This window comes from Entelurus aequoreus, linkage group LG01, assembly GCF_033978785.1.
Source record: "Entelurus aequoreus isolate RoL-2023_Sb linkage group LG01, RoL_Eaeq_v1.1, whole genome shotgun sequence".
NCBI lineage: Eukaryota > Metazoa > Chordata > Actinopteri > Syngnathiformes > Syngnathidae > Entelurus > Entelurus aequoreus.
The window spans coordinates 36,073,242-36,092,905 of NC_084731.1; the positions used below are offsets into that span (position 1 = coordinate 36,073,242).

Sequence of the window (19,664 nt, forward strand, 5' to 3'; positions counted from 1 at the left end):
TAACTACTCCTAAAGTTTATTATTGGCACATTATGTAGTGAATCACAAAGACAAAAAAGAACAACAAACGGATATTGTTTGTGTGCGCATATATATATACACACATGGCCACAACATTAGGCACACCTGCCTGTGTTATGATTGTGTAGCAGCACTAACCAGTCCATTCAAGATTTATACTTTGGAAGACACCAATTTCAGATGTAAAACATGATTATTGTTATCTATTTGTATCGTTGGGCAGGTGTAACTAATGATGTGGCTGATGAGTCAAACAGTGAAGATCCATCTTAAGTATTACTTTTAAGAAAAAGGGGTTAAAACCCGCCTTTGACCTCGGCTCCTTCAGGCACCGCCGATGCAGAGCCAGCAGGGTTTCTCGCCGGGACAGAAAACAATAAAAGTTGTGAGGTTTGGTGTTCACGTGGTCAGTGAGAGATGTGAAAGTCAATAGTGTTCTTGTCAGCTCAGCAAAGGATACTTGACGTGTACACACCTCCAATAGGAGACTGGTGGAGCTCTAAACATCACTTTGTGTCGGTCTCCAAGTTACGTAACACTTTCTACATGTTTTTTAAAAAAGTGCATCCTATAAAATAGTTAGAAAATAACCTAATGCAAGCACTACTTGTCTAGTGAACATTCCAGATTAGCAGAGGCGCCTCTTCACAGTTACGGTACACACGCACGCACGCACACACACACACACACACACACACACACACACACACACACACACACACACGCACGCACGCACGCACACAGGCAGACGAAGAGGATGAAGGCCGGGGGAAGACATCATATCGATGAGTTGTCAGCCAGGAGTGACGACGCATCCATGCCAGCTTTGTGTTCTTTCACCAAGCCCAGTCTCTTCTTCAACAGTTTGTCCTCGTTGTTCAACTTGGTCCTGATGGCTGTTTTGATTTGGCTGCTATCCACGGCGAACTTACCCGCCACGTGATCTGGAAGGAGAGACGCGTTTGTTAATGCTTTTAAAATAAAAGTCAATGCTAAGAAATTGAGAAAGAAAAGAACTGATGACTATAACGTTGCCTCATCGACCATAGCAAGCTTTACCTAGTGGTTAGAGCAGGGGTGTTTTCCACTGAGGGCCGCACACGGAAAAATTAAAGCATGTGGGGGTCATTTTGATATTTTTCATTTTCAAACCATAACAAAATATATGCATTTTTTAAATTGATTTTACCTTAAGGGGTCCCGGGGACCATAAAGGGTCTCAGTAATTAAAATGTTAAAAAATAAGTCAGATTATTATTATTTTTTAATTATTTAACGCTTACAGTAAATCTCTATATCAACTTCAAGTTGATATAAAGTAATACAAATTAAAAAAAATGTTTTATGGCTTTTCTGTCAAAAACAACTTAGTTTTTTTATAGTAAGACTGAAACATGCAGTATTTAGTAATTAGAGCCCTAAAAGATCAATAATGCAGGACACCATTGATTATAATTATTTCATATTTTTGAGTAATCACAGTGAAAAGATAAATAAAAAATCACTAAATATATTTGGGATCCAAAAGGTGCCCCACTCATAAAGTGATACATTTTTATTAGGTTTTTCTTTTACTTTCAACACTTAAGTTACGAGATCAACTTCAGATATATCTGTCGATTTTATGCTGGAACTATTATTTTGTTTATTTTATGCGCTTTTGTCAAAGAAAACTTTGATGTTTTTATATGGCTACTACACAATATATGCAATATTTACCACATAAGACATTTTAAAGTGAAATATTTGAAGTAATTGGAACCCTGAAAATAATTCATTATAACATGGATTTTTTGTCTTTTTTTTTTTTTTTTGAGCAATGGCAAAAAAAGGAAAATGAAGACAAAAGAAAGAAAAACAGCATGGCAGCTTTTGTGTCAACATTGCAACTTTTTCTCGTTAGATTTCACCTCATTCCAGTTTTTTTAATGTTCTTTTTTATTTTTACAATAGTATTTTCAGAATGTGTGGCGGGCCGGTAAACAATTAGCTGCGGGCCGCAAATGGCCCCCGGGCCGCACTTTGGACTCCCCTGGGTTAGACTGTCCGCCCTGAAATCGGTAGGTTGTGAGTTCAAACCCCGGCCGAGTCATGCAACCCAAAATGTTGAAAGAGCCACATTGGACCAAAAATACAACCAAAAAAAATCTGTCTGGAGCCGCAAAAAATTTAAAGCCTTCTATAAGTGATATAATGAAGTCAACACATGATATAAGTGTCTATATTAGCCTACTATCAAAATGACTATGTGTCGCAGGCTGACACAAATCTTCATTGTCGATATGTAATATTTATTCTACGCAATTTTACAACATTAAAAAACATTAGTAAAATGTCTCAGAGGGTGAGATAACTCCTTTAAATTACTGTCTTAGAATGGCCAAAGGTATAGATGTGTGTGTCAAAGTTAAAGGAAATGGATTTATAACAATCTATGCAAGCTGGGTTGTTTGCTGTGGTCTATAAAGGCACACAAACCACTATCAGAAATGCAGGCAATATTACATACAGATAACATGGCAAGAGAAATGCAGACATAAATTAAATACACAGAGGGATTAAATTAGCTCAAATATACCTACAAATGAGACATAATGGTGCAATATGTACATACAGCTAGCCTAAATAGCATGTTACCATTGATTAGCTGGCAGTCATGCACTGACCAAATATGCCTGATTAGCACTCCACACAAGTCAATAACATCAACAAAGCTCACCTTTGTGCATTCACACACAGTATAAAAAGGTTGGTGGACAAAATGAGACAAAGAAGGAGTGGCATAAAACTCGTCTTTCTGTGGCATCGTTGAAGAAAGTTATACATGTAAACAAACTATGGTGAGTTCGAGGACCGCCAAAATTAGTAGGACAAAACGGCGCTCGCCAAATATTCTCATCAGACAATCATGTTTAAAATAAACAGTGGGATTTTTAACAATTAGGGGTGTTTGTGTCTCCAACAGAAACCCTATTAAAACAAAAATATATTTTTCCCCCCATCTTTTTCTATTTTCATACCTTTTTGAAAAAGCTCCAGGGAGCCACTAGAGCCGCAAGTTGCAGAACCCCTCTGTAGAACATTGTGTCTCCCCTTTCCCCTTGTCTTTTTTCATTTTGCAGAAAAAGACTAATAAAAGCGTCATTATTTTCTATACCGCTAATCTTCTACATCGTACTACATTTACAGAAGCATGCGCACACATTGTAGGGAGTGCATACAGGCGAGGAGAGGCCATACACACGACTGAGCCACCGAATGAGTTGTCTGGAGTAAACGCACGGTCACTTTAATTAGCCTGTGATGGTACTTTAATGTTCAGACATTGTAGGGAGTGCATACAGGCGAGTAGAGGCCATACACACGACTGAGCTACAGTATGAGTTGTCTGGAGTAAAAACACAGAAGTTTGAATTAGCCTGAGATGGCACTTATTATTTTCAGATATGTAGGGAGTGCATACAGCAGGGTTTCCCGCAGCGCTTTGTTGTTAAGGCGGCCGCCTTAACAACAAAGAGCCACCGCCTAAACTAAAGTCTTAACAAGCTGCTCTGCTTAGTTCTGCCTCTGCCTCTGCCTCTGTCAGTATGTCTCTGCAGCACCCAGCATGGTCTCACCCACAGAACCATCTGATTGGTTACACGCAGAGCGGTAACAGCCAATCAGCAGTGCGTATTCAGAGCGCATGGAGTCAGTGCTCACGACAGAGGCAGGCAGAGAGGAGAGACGGTGCGGGTGAGCAGATAGGTGTTTAGCAGGTGAGCATAAGGCAGCGGACTCTCCCCAAATTATGATAAACACCTCCCAGTCAACTACTAGTAACATCACTATGAGCCCATTGACGTTCTAGAAACATAAGCAGCAGCTCAGCTTGCTCGTAGTTCTTGAGGTGAAGACTAATTAGCTTTTAGCGTAACATTAACTCACTGTGCGGTGTGTGTGCGTGCGTCCCACATTAAACGGACAGCAAAGCCCAGTCTGACTGAGAGAAAGACAAGCATTATTGACCTACAGTTAACAACTAAGTTATTTCACTTTACCTTTTTCTGTGTTGATTGAGCTGTGTTGAAGCAGCAAAAAAGGACATTATGTTAAATGAAGAGTTTCCTGAAGCTGTCTCTGATAGTTGATATAATAATGTAACTGCATCATAAAGCCTACATGAACTCCATGGTGTTCAGGGATGAATAGTCTCTCCTATTGCTATTGTACTATTTTTTCAGCTATAGTTAAATTAATTATTAGTAATGTAGCAGCCTGGTTTTGAATGGCAGGGTCCCTGCTATCACATGTTGATACAAATATAACATTTACATAATAAAAATCAACTACAGGCTTCCCAAATGCTGTAATAAATTAAGCATGATGAGTTGAACATATGTCAGCATGTGGCCCCACTTTTAACTCTTTATTTCAAACGCTTATTGCAAACGCTTACTTACAGTGTGTCATTAATTTGACTTTATAAGTCATTATTTTAGTATCTCAGGTAACTAGGACTGTTTTGTTTTTACTTTACGGAAAAAATATCGAGATATACAGTATATCGAATATCGCCATTCAGCAAATGGAGCGGAAAACCCAACCAAAAGTTGTAGGCTTCTTCACGCGACGAAGCCGGCCTACGTCACCACAGTCTGTAGTCTATTGCCCCCCCAGGCTGTGGTGGCAGCGACGTGGTGGAGACGTAATGGCGACAGGCTGAGTTACACCAATCCTTACACCCACCCACCCCCTTCCCCGGTCCCCTCCCCCTGGAGAGTCACCACATTAACTAACACATTTTCTGGGGGAAACACTGCAGGTAAGTGGAGGTTGTACACACTATAGGGCCACTATATGGGGTTGTCTTGAGTGAACTCACAGATGTTAGATAAGTTTGTGATGTGAGTGTTCTCGCTCAGACATTGTAAGGAGTGCATACAGAAGAATGAAGGCCAGACACACTACTGAGTGACATTATGAGTTGTCTGGAGTAAATGCACAATCACTTGAATAACCATGAGATCGCACTTTTAATGTTTAGAAATTGTAGGGAGTGCATACAGGCAAATGGAGGCTATATACACACTACTGAGCCAAATTATGAGTTGTCTAGAGCAATGTTTTTCAACCTTTTTTGAGCCAAGGCGCATTTTTTTCATTAAAAAAATCCAGAGGCACACCACCAGCAGAAATCATTAAGAAATGAAACTCAGTAGACAATAAAAAGTTGTTGTCGCAATTGTTGGATATGACTTTAAACCATAACCAACCATGCATCACTACAGCTCTGGTCTCAAAGTAGGTGTACTGTCACGACCTGTCACATCACGACGTGACTTATTTGGAGTTTTTTGGTTGTGCTCCCGTGCATAGTGTTTTAGTTCTGGTCTTGCGCTCCTATTTTGGTGGCTTTTCCTATTTTTTTGTATTTTCCTGTTGCAGTTTCACGTCTTCCTTTGAGCGTTATTCCACGGACCTACTTTGTTTTAGCAATCAAGACTATTTAAGTTGTTGCTATTTTTTTTGTGTGGACCTTGTTGATCGTCATGTCATGTACGGATGTACTTTGTGGACGCCGTCTGCTCCACACACTGTAAGTCTTTGCTGTCGTCCAGCATTCTGTTTTTGTTTACTTTGTCGCCAGTTCAGTTTTAGTTTCGTTCTACATAGCCTTCCCTAAGCTTCAATGTCTTTTCTTAGGGGCACTCACCTTTTGTTTATTTTTGGTTTAAGGATTAGATACATTTTTACCTGCACGCAGCCTCCCGCTGTCGTCTGCATATTGTGATCACCACAAACCGACATCTACAAAGCAATTAGCTACCTGCTGCCACCTACTGATATCGAGGAGAATAACGTGGTAACTCTGCCAAGCTATAGACAGCACCGACACTCAACAACACATAATTTGCAGACTATAATTACTGGTTTGCAAAAAATATTTTTAACCCAAATAGGTGAAACTACATAATCTCCCACGGCACACCAGACTGTATCTCACGCCGCGGAACACTGTTTGAAAAACATTGGTCTAGAGTACATGCACAAATGTTAGCCAAGGCTGTGATGTAATTTTTCTCGATTACAGTGGATATTGTAGGAAGCGCATGCAGGCAAGTGGAGGCCATACACACTACTGAGCCACAGTATTTGTTGTCAGGAGTAAATTCACAGGTTATTTGAATTGCTTCGAATCCTACTTCTAATGCTGAGACAGCGTAGGGAGTTCATAGAGGCCATATAGTTGTATTGACCAAAAAAAGCTTACAAACCCACCGATGATACTTCTGAGGATTTCGGGCGGCAGCTGAGGTTTGTGGCACTCCTCGCCAGTGATGGTGTTCCTACGTCCCTGCAGAGAGTGCGTGGCCAAGGTCTCTCTGTCAAATAGCATCATTAGCAGCGCTGAGGTGTACTTCTTGTAGTCTGCAATTTCAGCCACTCGTTCGTAAAGATTTCTTGGAACTCTGAGGTTCTCGGCGAGGTACAGGAAGTCGTGATTGTCCTAAGGGTAGAACATAATCCGTTTGTGGCAAGAGCTTAACGTGACGACAACAGGCGAACGAGCGCTGACCTCCGGCATGTCGCCCACCGCTACCATGTCGGCCTCGTGCTCCGCCAGAAAAGACATGGCTTCGTCTTGAGAGTTGTGCGGCGCCATCACCGGGTCGCCGCCGTGGAGGACGTGATCCAGAGTGGCTCGCAGCTCGTGAGCCGTGTGTCTCATCTGCATCATGAGCGTGTTCATCTCTGCACAAAACGTCACAACATTATTATTAGTGTTTGCATGTGGCTAGACTAAGAGACTCAAGCACAACAATACTTTTAAAATAAAATAAAACTAGGGATTGGTGATATGGCCTAAACCAGGGATGTCAAACATGCGGCCCGCAGGCCGGATCAGGCCTTCGAACAAGTTTGATCCGGCCCGCGAGATGAGTCAGTGTAAAATTGAGCTGCATTTTTAACTTAAAGAAACTGTTTTTCTTAATGTGTCCACTGGATGTTGCAATACCAATTTTGTTGGGCAAGCAAAGAGCGAGCAAGTATACAATTGGTAACCCGACTTAAAATTCTGCATGAGACACTGCACATTGATATAGTTCTGTGAAAATGATTGTCTTCTGTGCAAATTTAAAGAAAGTGAATAGTAGAAATGACAAATGAGGTAGTTGATACATAGAAGAGTTTTTATTTAAGCTTCATTATGTTTTTTGTTCAATCCTAGATGGGCTGTGACTTAAAGTTTACTTGCTTTGTACAAACCCCGTTTCCATATGAGTTGGGAAATTGTGTTAGATGTAAATATAAACGGAATACAATGATTTGCAAATCATTTTCAACCCATATTCAGTTGAATATGCTACAAAGACAACATATTTGATGTTCAAACTGATAGAAAAAAATTGTTTTTGCAAATAATCATTAACTTTAGAATTTGATGCCAGCAACACGTGACAAAGAAGTTGGGAAAGGTGGCATTAAATACTGATAAAGTTGAGGAATGCTCATCAAACACTTATTTGGAACATCCCACAGGTGAACAGGCAAATTGGGAACAGGTGGGTGCCATGATTGGGTATACAAGTAGATTAAATGAAATGCTCAGTCATTCACAAACAAGGATGGGGCGAGGGTCACCACTTTGTCAACAAATGCGTGAGCAAATTGTTGAACAGTTTAAGAAAAACCTTTCTCAACCAGCTATTGCAAGGAATTTAGGGATTTCACCATCTACGGTCCGTAATATCATCAAAGAGTTCAGAGAATCTGGAGAAATCACTGCACGTAAGCAGCTAAGCCCGTGACCTTTGATCCCCCAGGCTGCACTGCATCAACAAGCGACATCAGTGTGTAAAGGATATCACCACATGGGCTCAGGAACACTTCAGAAACCCACTGTCAGTAACTACAGTTGGTCGCTACATCTGTAAGTGCAAGTTAAAACTCTCCTATGCAAGGCGAAAACCGTTTTTCAACAACAACCAGAAACGCTGTCGGCTTCGCTGGGCTTGAGCTCATCTAAGATGGACTGATACAAAGTAGAAAAGTGTTCTGTGGTCTGACGAGTCCACATTTCAAATTGTTTTTGGAAACTGTGGACGTCGTGTCCTCCGGACCAAAGAGGAAAAGAACCATCCGGATTGTTATAGGCGCAAAGTTGAAAAGCCAGCATCTGTGATTGTATGGGGGTGTATTAGTGCCCAAGACATGGGTAACTTACACATCTGTGAAGGCGCCATTAATGCTGAAAGGTACATACAGGTTTTGGAGCAACATATGTTGCCATCCAAGCAACGTTACCATGGACGCCCCTGCTTATTTCAGCACGACAATGCCAAGCCACGTGTTACATCAACGTGGCTTCATAGTAAAAGAGTGCCGGTACTAGACCTGCCTGCCTGTAGTCCATACCTGTCTCCCATTGAAAATGTGTGGCGCATTATGAAGCCTAAAATACCACAACGGAGACCCCCGGACTGTTGAACAACTTAAGTTGTACATCAAGCAAGAATGGGAAATAATTCCACCTGAGAAGCTTAAAAAATGTGTCTCCTCAGTTCCCAAACGTTTACTGAGTGTTGTTAAAAGGAAAGGCCATGTAACACAGAACATGCCCTTTCCCAACTACTTTGGCACGTGTTGCAGCCATGAAATTATAAGTTAATTATTATTTGCAAAAAAAAAATAAAGTTTATGAGTTTGAACATCAAATATCTTGTCTTTGTAGTGCATTCAATTGAATATGGGTTGAAAAGGATTTGCAAATCATTGTATTCCGTTTATATTTACATCTTACACAATTTCCCAACTCATATGGAAACACTGATATTAAGTATAAGTTCATTGTGTTCGTCATGGTGTTTTTGAAAGTGCACCATTTTTTTCCTCAGAATTTTCAACTACCGTAACTTGAAATGTTTTGTCAAGAGGATTATATGTGATGTGTCCTTTTTTTTTAGAATGTGCTTGTTCTATTTTGGGCCAAAGTAAAACAAAGAAAACAATCTGAAGTTGCCGTAGTTGTATGTTTAAATTATTATGCCATGATTTTACCAGCCCGGCCCAAGTGGGAATACATTTTCCTCCATTATACCGTATTTGTTGTGGTTTGTTTCCGGTTGTGTAAAAAATGCTAAAAATTAGCCAGAATATATCAACTTTTTGTTTTTAGCTTAATTGTTACGGTTAATTTTAGAGATGTCCGATAATGGCTTTTTTGTATTGTCCAACTCTTAATTACCGATTCCGATATCAACCGATACCGATATATACAGTCGGGGAATTAACACATTATTATGCCTAATTTTGTTGTGATGCCCCACTGGATGCATTAAACAATGTAACAAGGTTTTTCAAAATAAATGAACTCAAGTTATGGAAAAAAATGCCAACATGGCACTGCCATATTTATTATTGAAGTCACAAAGTGCATTATTTTTTTAAACATGCCTCAAAACAGCAGCTTGGAATTTGGGACATGCTCTCCCTGAGATAATCCTGATACCCACTACAACTATGGGAAGTACTATACTTTGACTTTCACAAAGTGCATTATTTTTTTATTTTTTTTAAACATGCCTCAAAACAACAGCTACAAAACAATGAAGGCACACAGCTTCAGTCCAGAGTATACTAGAGTAATAAAGTAAACAATAACATAGTCCTCCTTTAGTGCAAGACTGCCTGGTATACTGTATAACAGGAAATTATAAACTGGGCTCAATCTGCCATGCTCTAACGTATTTGTATGAGTAACACAAATGTGCTGCAAGCTAGTGGTGAGTGCTTGAAGTGGCCTAGCAGTCAGCTAGAGCTTCTGAAATGCTGCATTGAGAAAGGGCACCTCCGTTCACTGCAAGCTGCAAAGTGTGCGCCATGCAAGGCAGACTAGCCACACCAAACTCCACCGTAGCTTTTGACATACTGCGTGCGTTGTCCCTGACCACAACGTGGGCTTTCCCCTTGGGGTGGTTTTTGTTGTATTTTTGTTTTTTCTCGGCGGAGTCTTTAAGCGACAACTGTGTGGTACTACTTTTTTTCGCTGTTTGCTTTTCATCCATCTTCCACTAGTATTCATCGTGTATCTCCTTATGATTCTTGAAGAGGTTGCAGATCAAATTGCTCGTATTAAAAGGAAGCATCTTGGTTCCTCCTTGCGTTAACAACTTTTTGCAGTCATTGCAAATTACCAGTTTTTTTATTCGTTAGAGACACTTTAAAATAATCCCAAACCATGTCGTTAGTCAGTCACCGAGCGAGTTCGCTTGTTAGCCACGGCTACAGCACCGGCAACAACACACTCTTGTTGTTGTTATGCTCCGCTCGCAGCGGTTTGATGAGGTCATCAAGCGTCGCCAGTAAACCTCTCATGCTGCAACTCCTGTGTTGTGTGTGGGAGAGGGGAGAGGGGAGGGGCTGCTGACTGGGAGACGCAACTGCTCTTTACTTCCCCCTATGTCTGTGTACTACTCCGTACAGTGGCGTTTTAAAAAGCCATAAATTTTACTTTTTGAAAGCAATACCGATAATTTACGATATTATATTTTGAAGCATTTATCGACCGATAATATTGGCAGTCCGATATTATCGGACATCTCTAGTTAATTTGTTCGGGGGAAACCTTTAGCGTTGACGCGCATGAGTGCGCATGCAGCGTAGCATTGGGTGGCAAACTCTTCCAGAACACCGGCAAAGTTAATGTTTATTTTCATTTATCGCTGGATTAATCGGTTTAGGCATGAGAAGCTTAGGCACCCCTCTTACTTGTTAATGATTGACCATGTGGTCAAAGAGAGCTAGGTTTTCCTATCCACTTTCTCATGCACTCCAGATCACAAATGAACTTATGCAGTGTATAAATCTAGGTGAATAAACAACAAAGTGTTACTTTCGTTCCTCCTACCTTTCAGCTCCCTCAGCTCTCTCTCTGCCAAAATTCGACACCTGCGTTCATATTTGAGTTGGGCCTGCAGCTGTTCTATCTTCATCAGCAGGCTGATGGTGTCGGTTCTGACGCCAGGACCCGAACCTACTTCGATCTCTTCAAATTCCTGCAGCCGGATGAGAAAGGGAAAGTATATTGACGTGTTCATGCGCAGTGGAGCCTAAACGTCATCGCACCTCGGTGCCGAGGAATGGAGAGTAAGCGGACTCTTCGGCCAAACCGAACTTGTCCTCCATTGGACTAGCCTCCTCTGGGACCGTGTTGCTCTTTAGCATCTTTGCCGGTGCTTGAGATGGGGACCCTCCGGCTTCTCTCTTGGGCGGCATAAGGCTTCAAGGAGAACCTGCGAGGAGAAGACTGACTTGGTCAAGGAGGGCAGTTGAACTTACACTAAGATGGAAAGTTAAGTCCTCAGCTCGACCCTCCTCTGCTATCTAATTAGCTCCCAGTCACAAACAGAAACTCCATCTGTATTAGAAGCCATACATGCCTTTTAGTGGCGTAAATGTTTCAAGTAAACCTCACCTGGCCTTTCAGTTTGCCTTGACGAATAACGAGACCCACAGAGGACAAAGACAATGCAATAAATGGTAATACTGCGTAGTGGAGGAAGTAGTAGTACTACTGCAGTAGTACAGTGCATGGATCCTGGGGTCCTAATGTCCACCTTTTCATCAGCAGCACTAAAGGTTTGAGGCAAAATTAACAGGGGAAACTTGTTTAATTTATTTAGAATATGTGCATGGTGAAAGTGGAATGAATAAGCTTGTTGTTTGATTATTCTTTTTCAGGCGGAACAAAAGTAGCGACTCGTGTCTCCCAGGGGGAAGTATTTTTCCCCAGGACTATTTCCTGCCCTCCTAGAGATGTTATAAACACCAATAGAATTTTGGGATTTAAAAAAAGGCGGATTCAAGGGTGCCTTAGCCAATGAGAACCAAGTACTACTTCCGCCTCGTTTTCTAGTTAGGTTGAGCTGCGTGTTACCCATGTGGATCCAATGTTGACTTGAAACCCGAGGAAGTTGGGATTTGTCTATTTGTGTGTTATTTTTGGCTTCACGCTTTTCACAATGTCTTCGTCTTTCTTTATAAAGACGTCGCAAAAAAATAAATTTGCAAAAACGGGAAAAAATGCAACAAAAAACAAGCATAAGGTAAGTGTGGAGGGCTACTAGCAAACTCAACTGCTAGCTAAATGTTGCTCGCATACTTGTTACTTAATTTTTTTTAAATGTACACACTTGTTTTATATATTTTTTTCAAATAGGGTGACGGTGATTTAGCTGGTAAAGTAAAAAGCAAGAAACAGAACAAGTATAACGAAGAGATATCGAGTGACTCTGAGGGAGAAAGGTACAAACACAAGTCATGTAAAACAGTGATGCTTTACTTCTAACAACAACAACCACAATTGTGTGATCAGTCCCGTAGTTGGCAAGAAAAGGCAGTCCAAAGAGGAACCTGAATATGATGAGACACCACAGGAGAAGAAGCTGAGATTAGCTAAACTGTACCTCAATCAGCTGAAGGATGAAGGTAAGCCTCATATTTAGCTCCTAAAGCTATACCAGTACATGTCTACATAGTCTTTGCTTTTGTCTTAACTTGAAGAAAACAAGGCAGAAGACGAGTCGTTTGAGACTGATCTGATTGCTGGGAGGCTTCAAGAAGAAGTGGTAAGAATTGTATTAGCTATTCTACGCCTCTAAAGGGACGTGGAGGGAAAAACATGTTTTGCGAGATGTCGCAAAAGTTTTTTTTCCTATGTCAGTAAACCGTAAGTGAAACAGACAAAGCGATGGAGGAGCCTACCCATCATCCATGGGAGAAGTTTATTGATTTCTATTTTAGTATCGGCCTAACATATAAAGACATCAAATTGTATTATGGTCCCACAACAGAGCACAGATGATGGGTGGGCTCCCGCATGCTCCTGCTCCTCCATCGCTGTGTCTGTTTCACTTACGGTTCACTATCGCAGTGTCTGTTTTACTTCCAGTTCACTGACATAGGAAAAAAACCTTCTGCGAGATCTCGCAAAAAGTATTGCGAGATCTCGCAAAACATCCATGTCCCTTTAGGGGCTCCGTAGCTATTCACATACAGGAAAAATAATTGTGTGTGTTCATTGTGTTCTTTACAGCTTGAACAGAAAGGAAAACTTCAGCGATTTATTGCCAAAGATGTAAGTATCATAAACACTTGTCATGGTAGAGGTGGGTTTCTTTTACATTTTTTATTTGTTCTTAGCTACTGCCACCCGATGCTTCTGAGATCCGTTTGTTAAGAGGACACAAGCTGCCCATCACCTGCCTTGTCATCAGTCCCGATGACAAAAGCATCTTCTCTGCTGCTAAAGACTGCTCCATCATTAAGTGTGAGTACTTTAAAGGGAACCAATTATGCAAAACCAACTTTTCTTACCTATTGGTAGCTGTTTTTGTGTGTTTAGGATCTGCATAAGTCTCGAAAATTTGAAATCAAACCTTGGAGGCATTGCGGAGATATTTATAAAACAATCTTGCTTTCCTTTATACTGCCTCCAAACAAGCAGTTTTGGAATTTGCCTGACTTGTGAGGTTTTTCCAATTCGTGATTTCAGCGGATATCTTCATATATCTGGTATAATTTGGCCAAAAGAGCTTTGCACAAATCACCATTGTAGTCTGACATTGTAATCAATAAGTTCCTTCCTTTTCTCTTTCCTCCTGTTGTGGGGCAGACTCGCTTGCACATGCATCCTCTGCTTTTGCCATTTCTAATAATTAGCGTATAGTTCTAACTTATATCCATCGGTAGACTTGCTTTCTGAGTGCTAAAACTACAACCTGGATGACGGGGAGGTGACACAGTCGTAGTGGAGGCACGTAAATAAGACCGCCGACAAAACGGCACATCCTGTAGAATCGGTCAAAAAGAGTCTCTTTTGAAGACCATAAAACAGGGGTGAGCAAACCTTTTTGGCTCAGGGGCCACATTGGCTTTTGAAATTCGACAGACGGGCCGGGCGAGCACACGATGCATTTAAAAGCAAATAATATCTTTTGAGAGTAGAGTAGACTTCCCAAACATTGGCTATACATCTATTTTCAACAATATCGTATCAGAACCTCAAAGAAAAACAAAAATGGTATTACAGGGTTAACACATTCTCTTTCAGTGGGAGCAGTGTTGTTGATCACCCTTTTTTCGCCAATGCGACAAAGTCTAGTATCAGTTTTGTTGTGGCAATTCTCAAAACAGATGTTTGCTCAATTTTGTTCTAATATTTGGCGGGCGGGATTAAAAAGACCAACCGGCCGCAGTTTGCCCATCCCTACTGTAAAACATAATCTATGCAACATTTTGACCTTAGAACCACCATTACATGTTATGTAGACCACAAGCAAGTGTTTTAAATGTAGAAATAAAAGGTAACTGCACTTTTTTGGTAATTTGGCTCATCGTGCGTGTGTGTATATCTGATTAACATGTTAAAGGTGTTTAAACAAATACAACCATTTTAAATGGATGTAGATTCCCTTCTTTTTTTTATCTTGCTCTAGTTTCCTGAGTCCCGTATTTTGTTAACACAGGCAGGTTAGAGCAGCACTTTTATTGTGAAGACAAGAACTGAGTGGTTGGTCTTCACACTTTAAACAACTAGTGTTTTCCGCCTTCCTGAAAGGACCTGACCCCTTGACACCTTGACCATTTACGGCATTTTATGAAAAAAGACTTGAAGTGTTCCACTGGTATCAAACATACATTTGAAACACATATTTGTTTTCTCTTGTTTCATCAGGGGATGTTGAGAGCGGTCGAAAGCTGCAAGTTGTACCTGGTGGAAGGAAAGGTACGGAGGATTGCCATGTTGGACACACAGCTCACATCCTGTGTATGTCCATATCCTCAGATGGCAAATACTTGGTGAGGACGCGGGACATTAAAGACTGAAGAGTAGCAGTGAGCTCTAAAAACGTGTAACTTGGTTCTCCTTTCAGGCCACTGGGGACATGAACAAGCTGATCATGATTTGGGAAGCCGAGACCTGCAAACATGTCTACAAGTTCACAGGACACAAAGGCCCCGTGTCGGTATGTCGCTTAGCAACAAGAGCAGCAAAGGATTTGATGGTGTAATTATTGTCCAATTCTTGTTTGCTTTCCAGGGTATCTCGTTCAGGAAGGGTACTCACGACCTGTACAGCGCCTCACACGATCGCTCCGTCAAAGTGTGGAATGTAGATGAAAATGCCTACGTGGAGACTCTGTGAGTTATTAACGCAAATGCACACCCCGCAGGCAATTCATTAGGGACACAACGAAAATGATCCATTTTTATTGACACTGCCATGTCAAAGACATATTCACCTTAGAGTGTTTAATATTGGGGTTGATGTTTCTAATGTTCTCATTAACTTTATCTATTCATTCTGCATCGTTTATTCTGACATTCGACACATCGCAGTGGTTCAAAACATGTAATGGTGGAATAAGGAAAGAGAAAAATTACAAACATTCTAATTGTGAGCTACTAGAAATACCTGAATTCTCCCAAGGCGATTATCTAAAATTGTGTATTTCTTTATGTCGTCACTGCAGCTCTTCACTTAACTACAGAGAGTAATATGTGTCTCTAAGCAAAGCGTATTAGCTGGAGGCATTGAGTTTTGCATTTGCATGGTTACAATAATAATGTATCACATAGGCAGATATTACTTAAAGGCCTACTGAAACCCACTACTACCGACCACGCAGTCTAAAAGTTTATATATCAATGATGAAATCTTAACATTGCAACGCATGCCAATACGGCCGGGTTAACTTATAAAGTGCAATTTTAAATTCCCCGGGGAACTTCCGGTTGAAAACGTCTAGATATGATGACGTTTGCGCGTGACGTCAATGGTTGAAACGGAAGTATTCGGACACCATTGTATTCAATACAAAAAGCTCTGTTTTCATCGCAAAATTCCACAGTATTCTGGACATCTGTGTTGGTGAATCTTTTGCAATTTGTTTAATGAACAATGAAGACTGCAAAGAAGAAAGCTGTATGTGGAATCGGTGTATTAGCGGCTGGCTGCAGCAACACAAGCAGGAGGACTTTGATTTGGATAGCAGACACGCTATCCGACGCTAGCCGCCGACCGCATCAGTGATCGGGTGAAGTCCTTCGTCGCACCGTCGATCGCTGGAACGCAGGTGAGCACGGGTGTTGATGAGCAGATGAGGGCTGGCTGGCGTAGGTGGATAGCTAAGGTTTTTAGCATAGCTCCGTGAGGTCCTGTAGCTAAGTTAGCTTCAATGGCGTCGTTAGCAACAGCATTGTTAAAGGCCTACTGAAACCCACTACTACCAACCACGCAGTCTGATAGTTTATATATCAATGATGAAATCTTAACATTGCAACACATGCCAATACGGCCAGGTTAACTTATAAAGTGCAATTTTAAAATTCTCGCCACACTTCCGGTTGAAAAACTCCTTTGGATATGATTTATGTGCGTGACGTCACAAAAGCAACGGAAGTGGTTGGACCCAGTCGGACCCGATAGAAAAGCCTCTTGTTTTCTTCGACAAAATTCCACAGTATTCTGGACATCTGTGTTGGTGAATCTTTTGCAATTTGTTTAATGGACAATGGAGACTGCAAATAAGAAAGTTGTAGGTGCGATCGGTGGAGCGGCGGACTACAGCAACACCAACACCAGGAGGTTGTGTTTTGAGCAGGATAGCAGACGCACTACGGTGAGTCTAGCTTTGGCTTCCAAACATTTGATCGCTTGCCCGTACGTGCGTGTCGATATGTGCATGTGACGTACGTAACTTTGGGGAAATATATGTTTCTTGCCGACTCTGATGGCGGCCGGGGTGTCGTCAAAAGCGTACAACGCCCGCCGCCGCATTGATTGATTGATTGATTGATTGAGACTTTTATTAGTAGGTTGCACAGTGAAGTACATATTCCGTACAATTGACCACTAAATGGTAACACCCGAATAAGTTTTTCAACTTGTTTAAGTCGGGGTCCACTTAAATTGATTCATGATACAGATATATACTATCATATATACTATCATCATAATACAGTCATCACACAAGATAATCACATTGAATTATTTACATTATTTACAATCAGGAGTGTGGAGGTGGGGTGGGGTGGGGGGGAGTGGACATAGAGAGAGAGAGAGAGAGAGAGAGAGAGAGAGAGAGAGAGAGATCAGAAGGCATAAGAAAAAGAATCTGCATTTGATTGTTTACATTTGATTATTAGCAATCCGGGGAGGGTGTTAGTTTAGGGTTAAGTTAGCTTCTGTTTTTTTAGCTTCGCCAAGCTGAATATTATTAATCGTGTATTTACATGTTCATGGTTTAATAGTATTATTGATCTTCTGTCTATCCATCCAGTCAGGGTTTTTTTTTATTTAGTTTCTATCTGCATTTGAGACTGATGCTATCACATTGGCTACGTAGCTAGGTTAGCTTCTGTTTTTTTAGCTTCGCCAAGCTGAATATTATTTACATGTTCATGGTTTAATAGTATTATTGATCTTCTGTCTATCCATCCAGTCAGGGTTTTTTTTAATTTAGTTTCTATCTGCATTTGAGACTGATGCTATCACGTTGGCTACGTAGCTAGGTTAGCTTCTATTTTTTTAGCTTCGCCAAGCCGAATATTATTAATCGTGTATTTACATGTTCATGGTTTAATAGTATTATTGATCTTCTGTCTATCCATCCAGTCAGGGTTTTTTTAATTTAGTTTCTATCTGCATTTGAGACTGATGCTATCACGTTGGCTACGTAGCTAGGTTAGCTTCTATTTTTTTAGCTTCGCCAAGCTGAATATTATTAATCGTGTATTTACATGTTCATGGTTTAATAGTATTATTGATCATCTGTCTATCCATCCAGTCAGGTTTTTTTTAAATTTAGTTTCTATCTGCATTTGAGACTGATGCTATCACGTTGGCTACGTAGCTAGGTTAGCTTCTATTTTTTTAACTTTGCAAAGCTGAATATTATTAATCGTGTATTTACATGTTCAGTCACTGTGAATGTCCATTTCGCGTTCTCGACTCTCATTTTCAAGAGGATATAGTATCTGAGATGGTTTAAAATACAAATCTGTGATACACAATAGAAAAAGGAGAGAGTGTAGAATCCAATGAGCCAGCTTGTACCTAAGTTACGGTCAGAGCGAAAAAAGATATGTCCATCACTGCCTCTCAAGTCCTTCACTGTAACGTTCCTCATCTACGAATCTTTCATTCTCGCTCAAATTAATGGGGTAATCGTCACTTTCTCGGTCCGAATCTCTCTCGCTGCATTGTAAACAACGGGGGATTGTGAGGAATACTAGCTCCTGTGACGTCACGCTACTTCCGGTACAGGCAAGGCTTTTTTTATCAGCGAGCAAAAGTTGCGAACTTTATCGTCGATTTTCTCTACTAAATCCTTTCAGCAAAAATATGGCAATATCGCGAAATGATCAAGTATGACACATAGAATGGATCTGCTATTCCTGTTTAAATAAAACAAATTCATTTCAGTAGGCCTTTAAGCTTTGCCAGGCTGGAAAGCATTAAACTTGTTACAGGTCCAGGGTTTAATAGTATTGTTGATTTTCTGTCTATCCTTCCAGTCAGAGGCTTATTTCTTTTGTTTCTATATGCAGTTAAGCCCGATGCTATCACGTTAGCTCCGTAGCTAAAGTGTTTCGCCGATGTATTGTCGTGGAGGTAAAAGTCACTGTGAATGTCCATTTCGCGTTCTCCACTCTCATTTTCAAGAGGATATAGTATCTGAGGTGGTTTAAAATACAAATCCGTGATCCACAATAGAAAAAAGAGAAAGTGTGGAATCCAATGAACCCTTGTACCTAAGTTACGGTCAGAGCGAAAAAAGATACGTCCTGCACTGCACTCTAGTCCTTCACTCTAACGTTCCTCATCCACGAATCTTTCATCCTCGCTCAAATTAATGGGGTAATCGTCACTTTCTCTGTCCGAATCGCTCTCGCTGCATTGAAAACAATGGGGAAATGTGAGGAGCCTTTCAACCTGCGACGTCATGCTATTTCCGGTACAGGCAAGGCTTTTTTTATCAGCGACCAAAAGTTGCAACTTTATTGTCGATGTTCTCTACTAAATCCTTTCAGCAAAAATATGGCAATATCGCAAAATGATCAAGTATGACACATAGAATGGATCTGCTATCCCCGTTTAAATTAAAAAAATTAATTTCAGTAGGCCTTTAATAACTTTAATATACAGTTTCACTCAAAACTTATTGTATTTTTTTTAAGTTTATAAAACCTGCTCTTTGTTTAATGAATGTATATTATGTTTCTATAGCTTAGAGATTTTCTTGATAAATATATTCATGTGGGAGGGATTGTGAAAGGCTAAGCAGCACATTTGTTAATGTTAAGTTAACTTAATGTTACTTAACATTTTGCTTTTTTTGTTCAGCTTTACAGAAGGCATGTCTGTTTGTCGTGGTGGTAGTATCATTATTGTCCTCACCATCATCGTCATTATTATTACTTTTATTAGTAGTAGTAGGTGGGAATCTTTGGGCACCTCACCGTTCTATTTCGATTCAAGGGTTACAATCAAATTATAAATCAATTGTTTGCATATTATCTATAATTACATTATTATATTATATTGTATATTGTTATTGTATGGTATATTATTATTATTGTATGTTGTAAATGTA

The 19,664-nt window shown here is 40.5% G+C and overlaps 2 protein-coding genes across 5 annotated transcripts in view; one reads left to right on the forward strand and one right to left on the reverse strand.

Annotated features, from left to right (window-relative positions):
• On the reverse strand, nucleotides 1-11,797 carry LOC133651161 (uncharacterized). Of its 2 annotated transcripts, XR_009826385.1 has the most exons (7): nucleotides 11,480-11,797; nucleotides 11,131-11,297; nucleotides 10,913-11,060; nucleotides 6,581-6,756; nucleotides 6,283-6,511; nucleotides 727-965; nucleotides 1-690 (listed from the first exon to the last, which is right to left on the reverse strand). XR_009826385.1 is itself a non-coding variant. In XM_062049146.1 (6 exons), exons 2-6 carry the CDS (start codon nucleotides 11,278-11,280, stop codon nucleotides 799-801), a joined length of 870 nt encoding a protein of 289 aa, XP_061905130.1. In that variant the 5' UTR covers nucleotides 11,281-11,297; nucleotides 11,480-11,797; the 3' UTR covers nucleotides 1-798. The 2 variants fall into 2 exon arrangements, 1 of the variants encoding a protein (XP_061905130.1); XM_062049146.1 differs by having other exon boundaries at nucleotides 1-965.
• The window catches only part of rrp9 (ribosomal RNA processing 9, U3 small nucleolar RNA binding protein), a 19,494-nt gene continuing 10,843 nt past the window's right edge, over nucleotides 11,014-19,664 (forward strand). Inside the window, exons 1-10 of one of the 3 annotated variants that reach the window (XM_062049119.1) lie at nucleotides 11,014-11,643; nucleotides 11,746-12,110; nucleotides 12,224-12,309; nucleotides 12,380-12,492; nucleotides 12,568-12,632; nucleotides 13,100-13,141; nucleotides 13,207-13,333; nucleotides 14,741-14,865; nucleotides 14,940-15,032; nucleotides 15,107-15,207. In XM_062049119.1, coding sequence (XP_061905103.1) covers nucleotides 12,027-12,110; nucleotides 12,224-12,309; nucleotides 12,380-12,492; nucleotides 12,568-12,632; nucleotides 13,100-13,141; nucleotides 13,207-13,333; nucleotides 14,741-14,865; nucleotides 14,940-15,032; nucleotides 15,107-15,207 — 836 coding nt within the window. In that variant the 5' untranslated portion in view covers nucleotides 11,014-11,643; nucleotides 11,746-12,026. Of the gene's footprint in view, nucleotides 12,111-12,223; nucleotides 12,310-12,379; nucleotides 12,493-12,567; nucleotides 12,633-13,099; nucleotides 13,142-13,206; nucleotides 13,334-14,740; nucleotides 14,866-14,939; nucleotides 15,033-15,106; nucleotides 15,208-19,664 lie in introns of all 3 variants that reach the window. The other 2 variants (XM_062049135.1, XM_062049127.1) reach the window with 2 other exon arrangements.

Coding starts and splice junctions, on each gene's coding strand:
- LOC133651161 (XM_062049146.1), bottom strand. CDS start 11,280: ATGCCGCCCAAGAGAGAAGCCGGAGGGTCCCCATCTCAAGCACCGGCA. Junction 6,512..6,580: donor CGGTGGGCGACATGCCGGAG/GTCAGCGCTCGT, acceptor TTCTACCCTTAG/GACAATCACGACTTCCTGTA. Junction 966..6,282: donor AATCCTCAGAAGTATCATCG/GTGGGTTTGTAA, acceptor CTCTCCTTCCAG/ATCACGTGGCGGGTAAGTTC.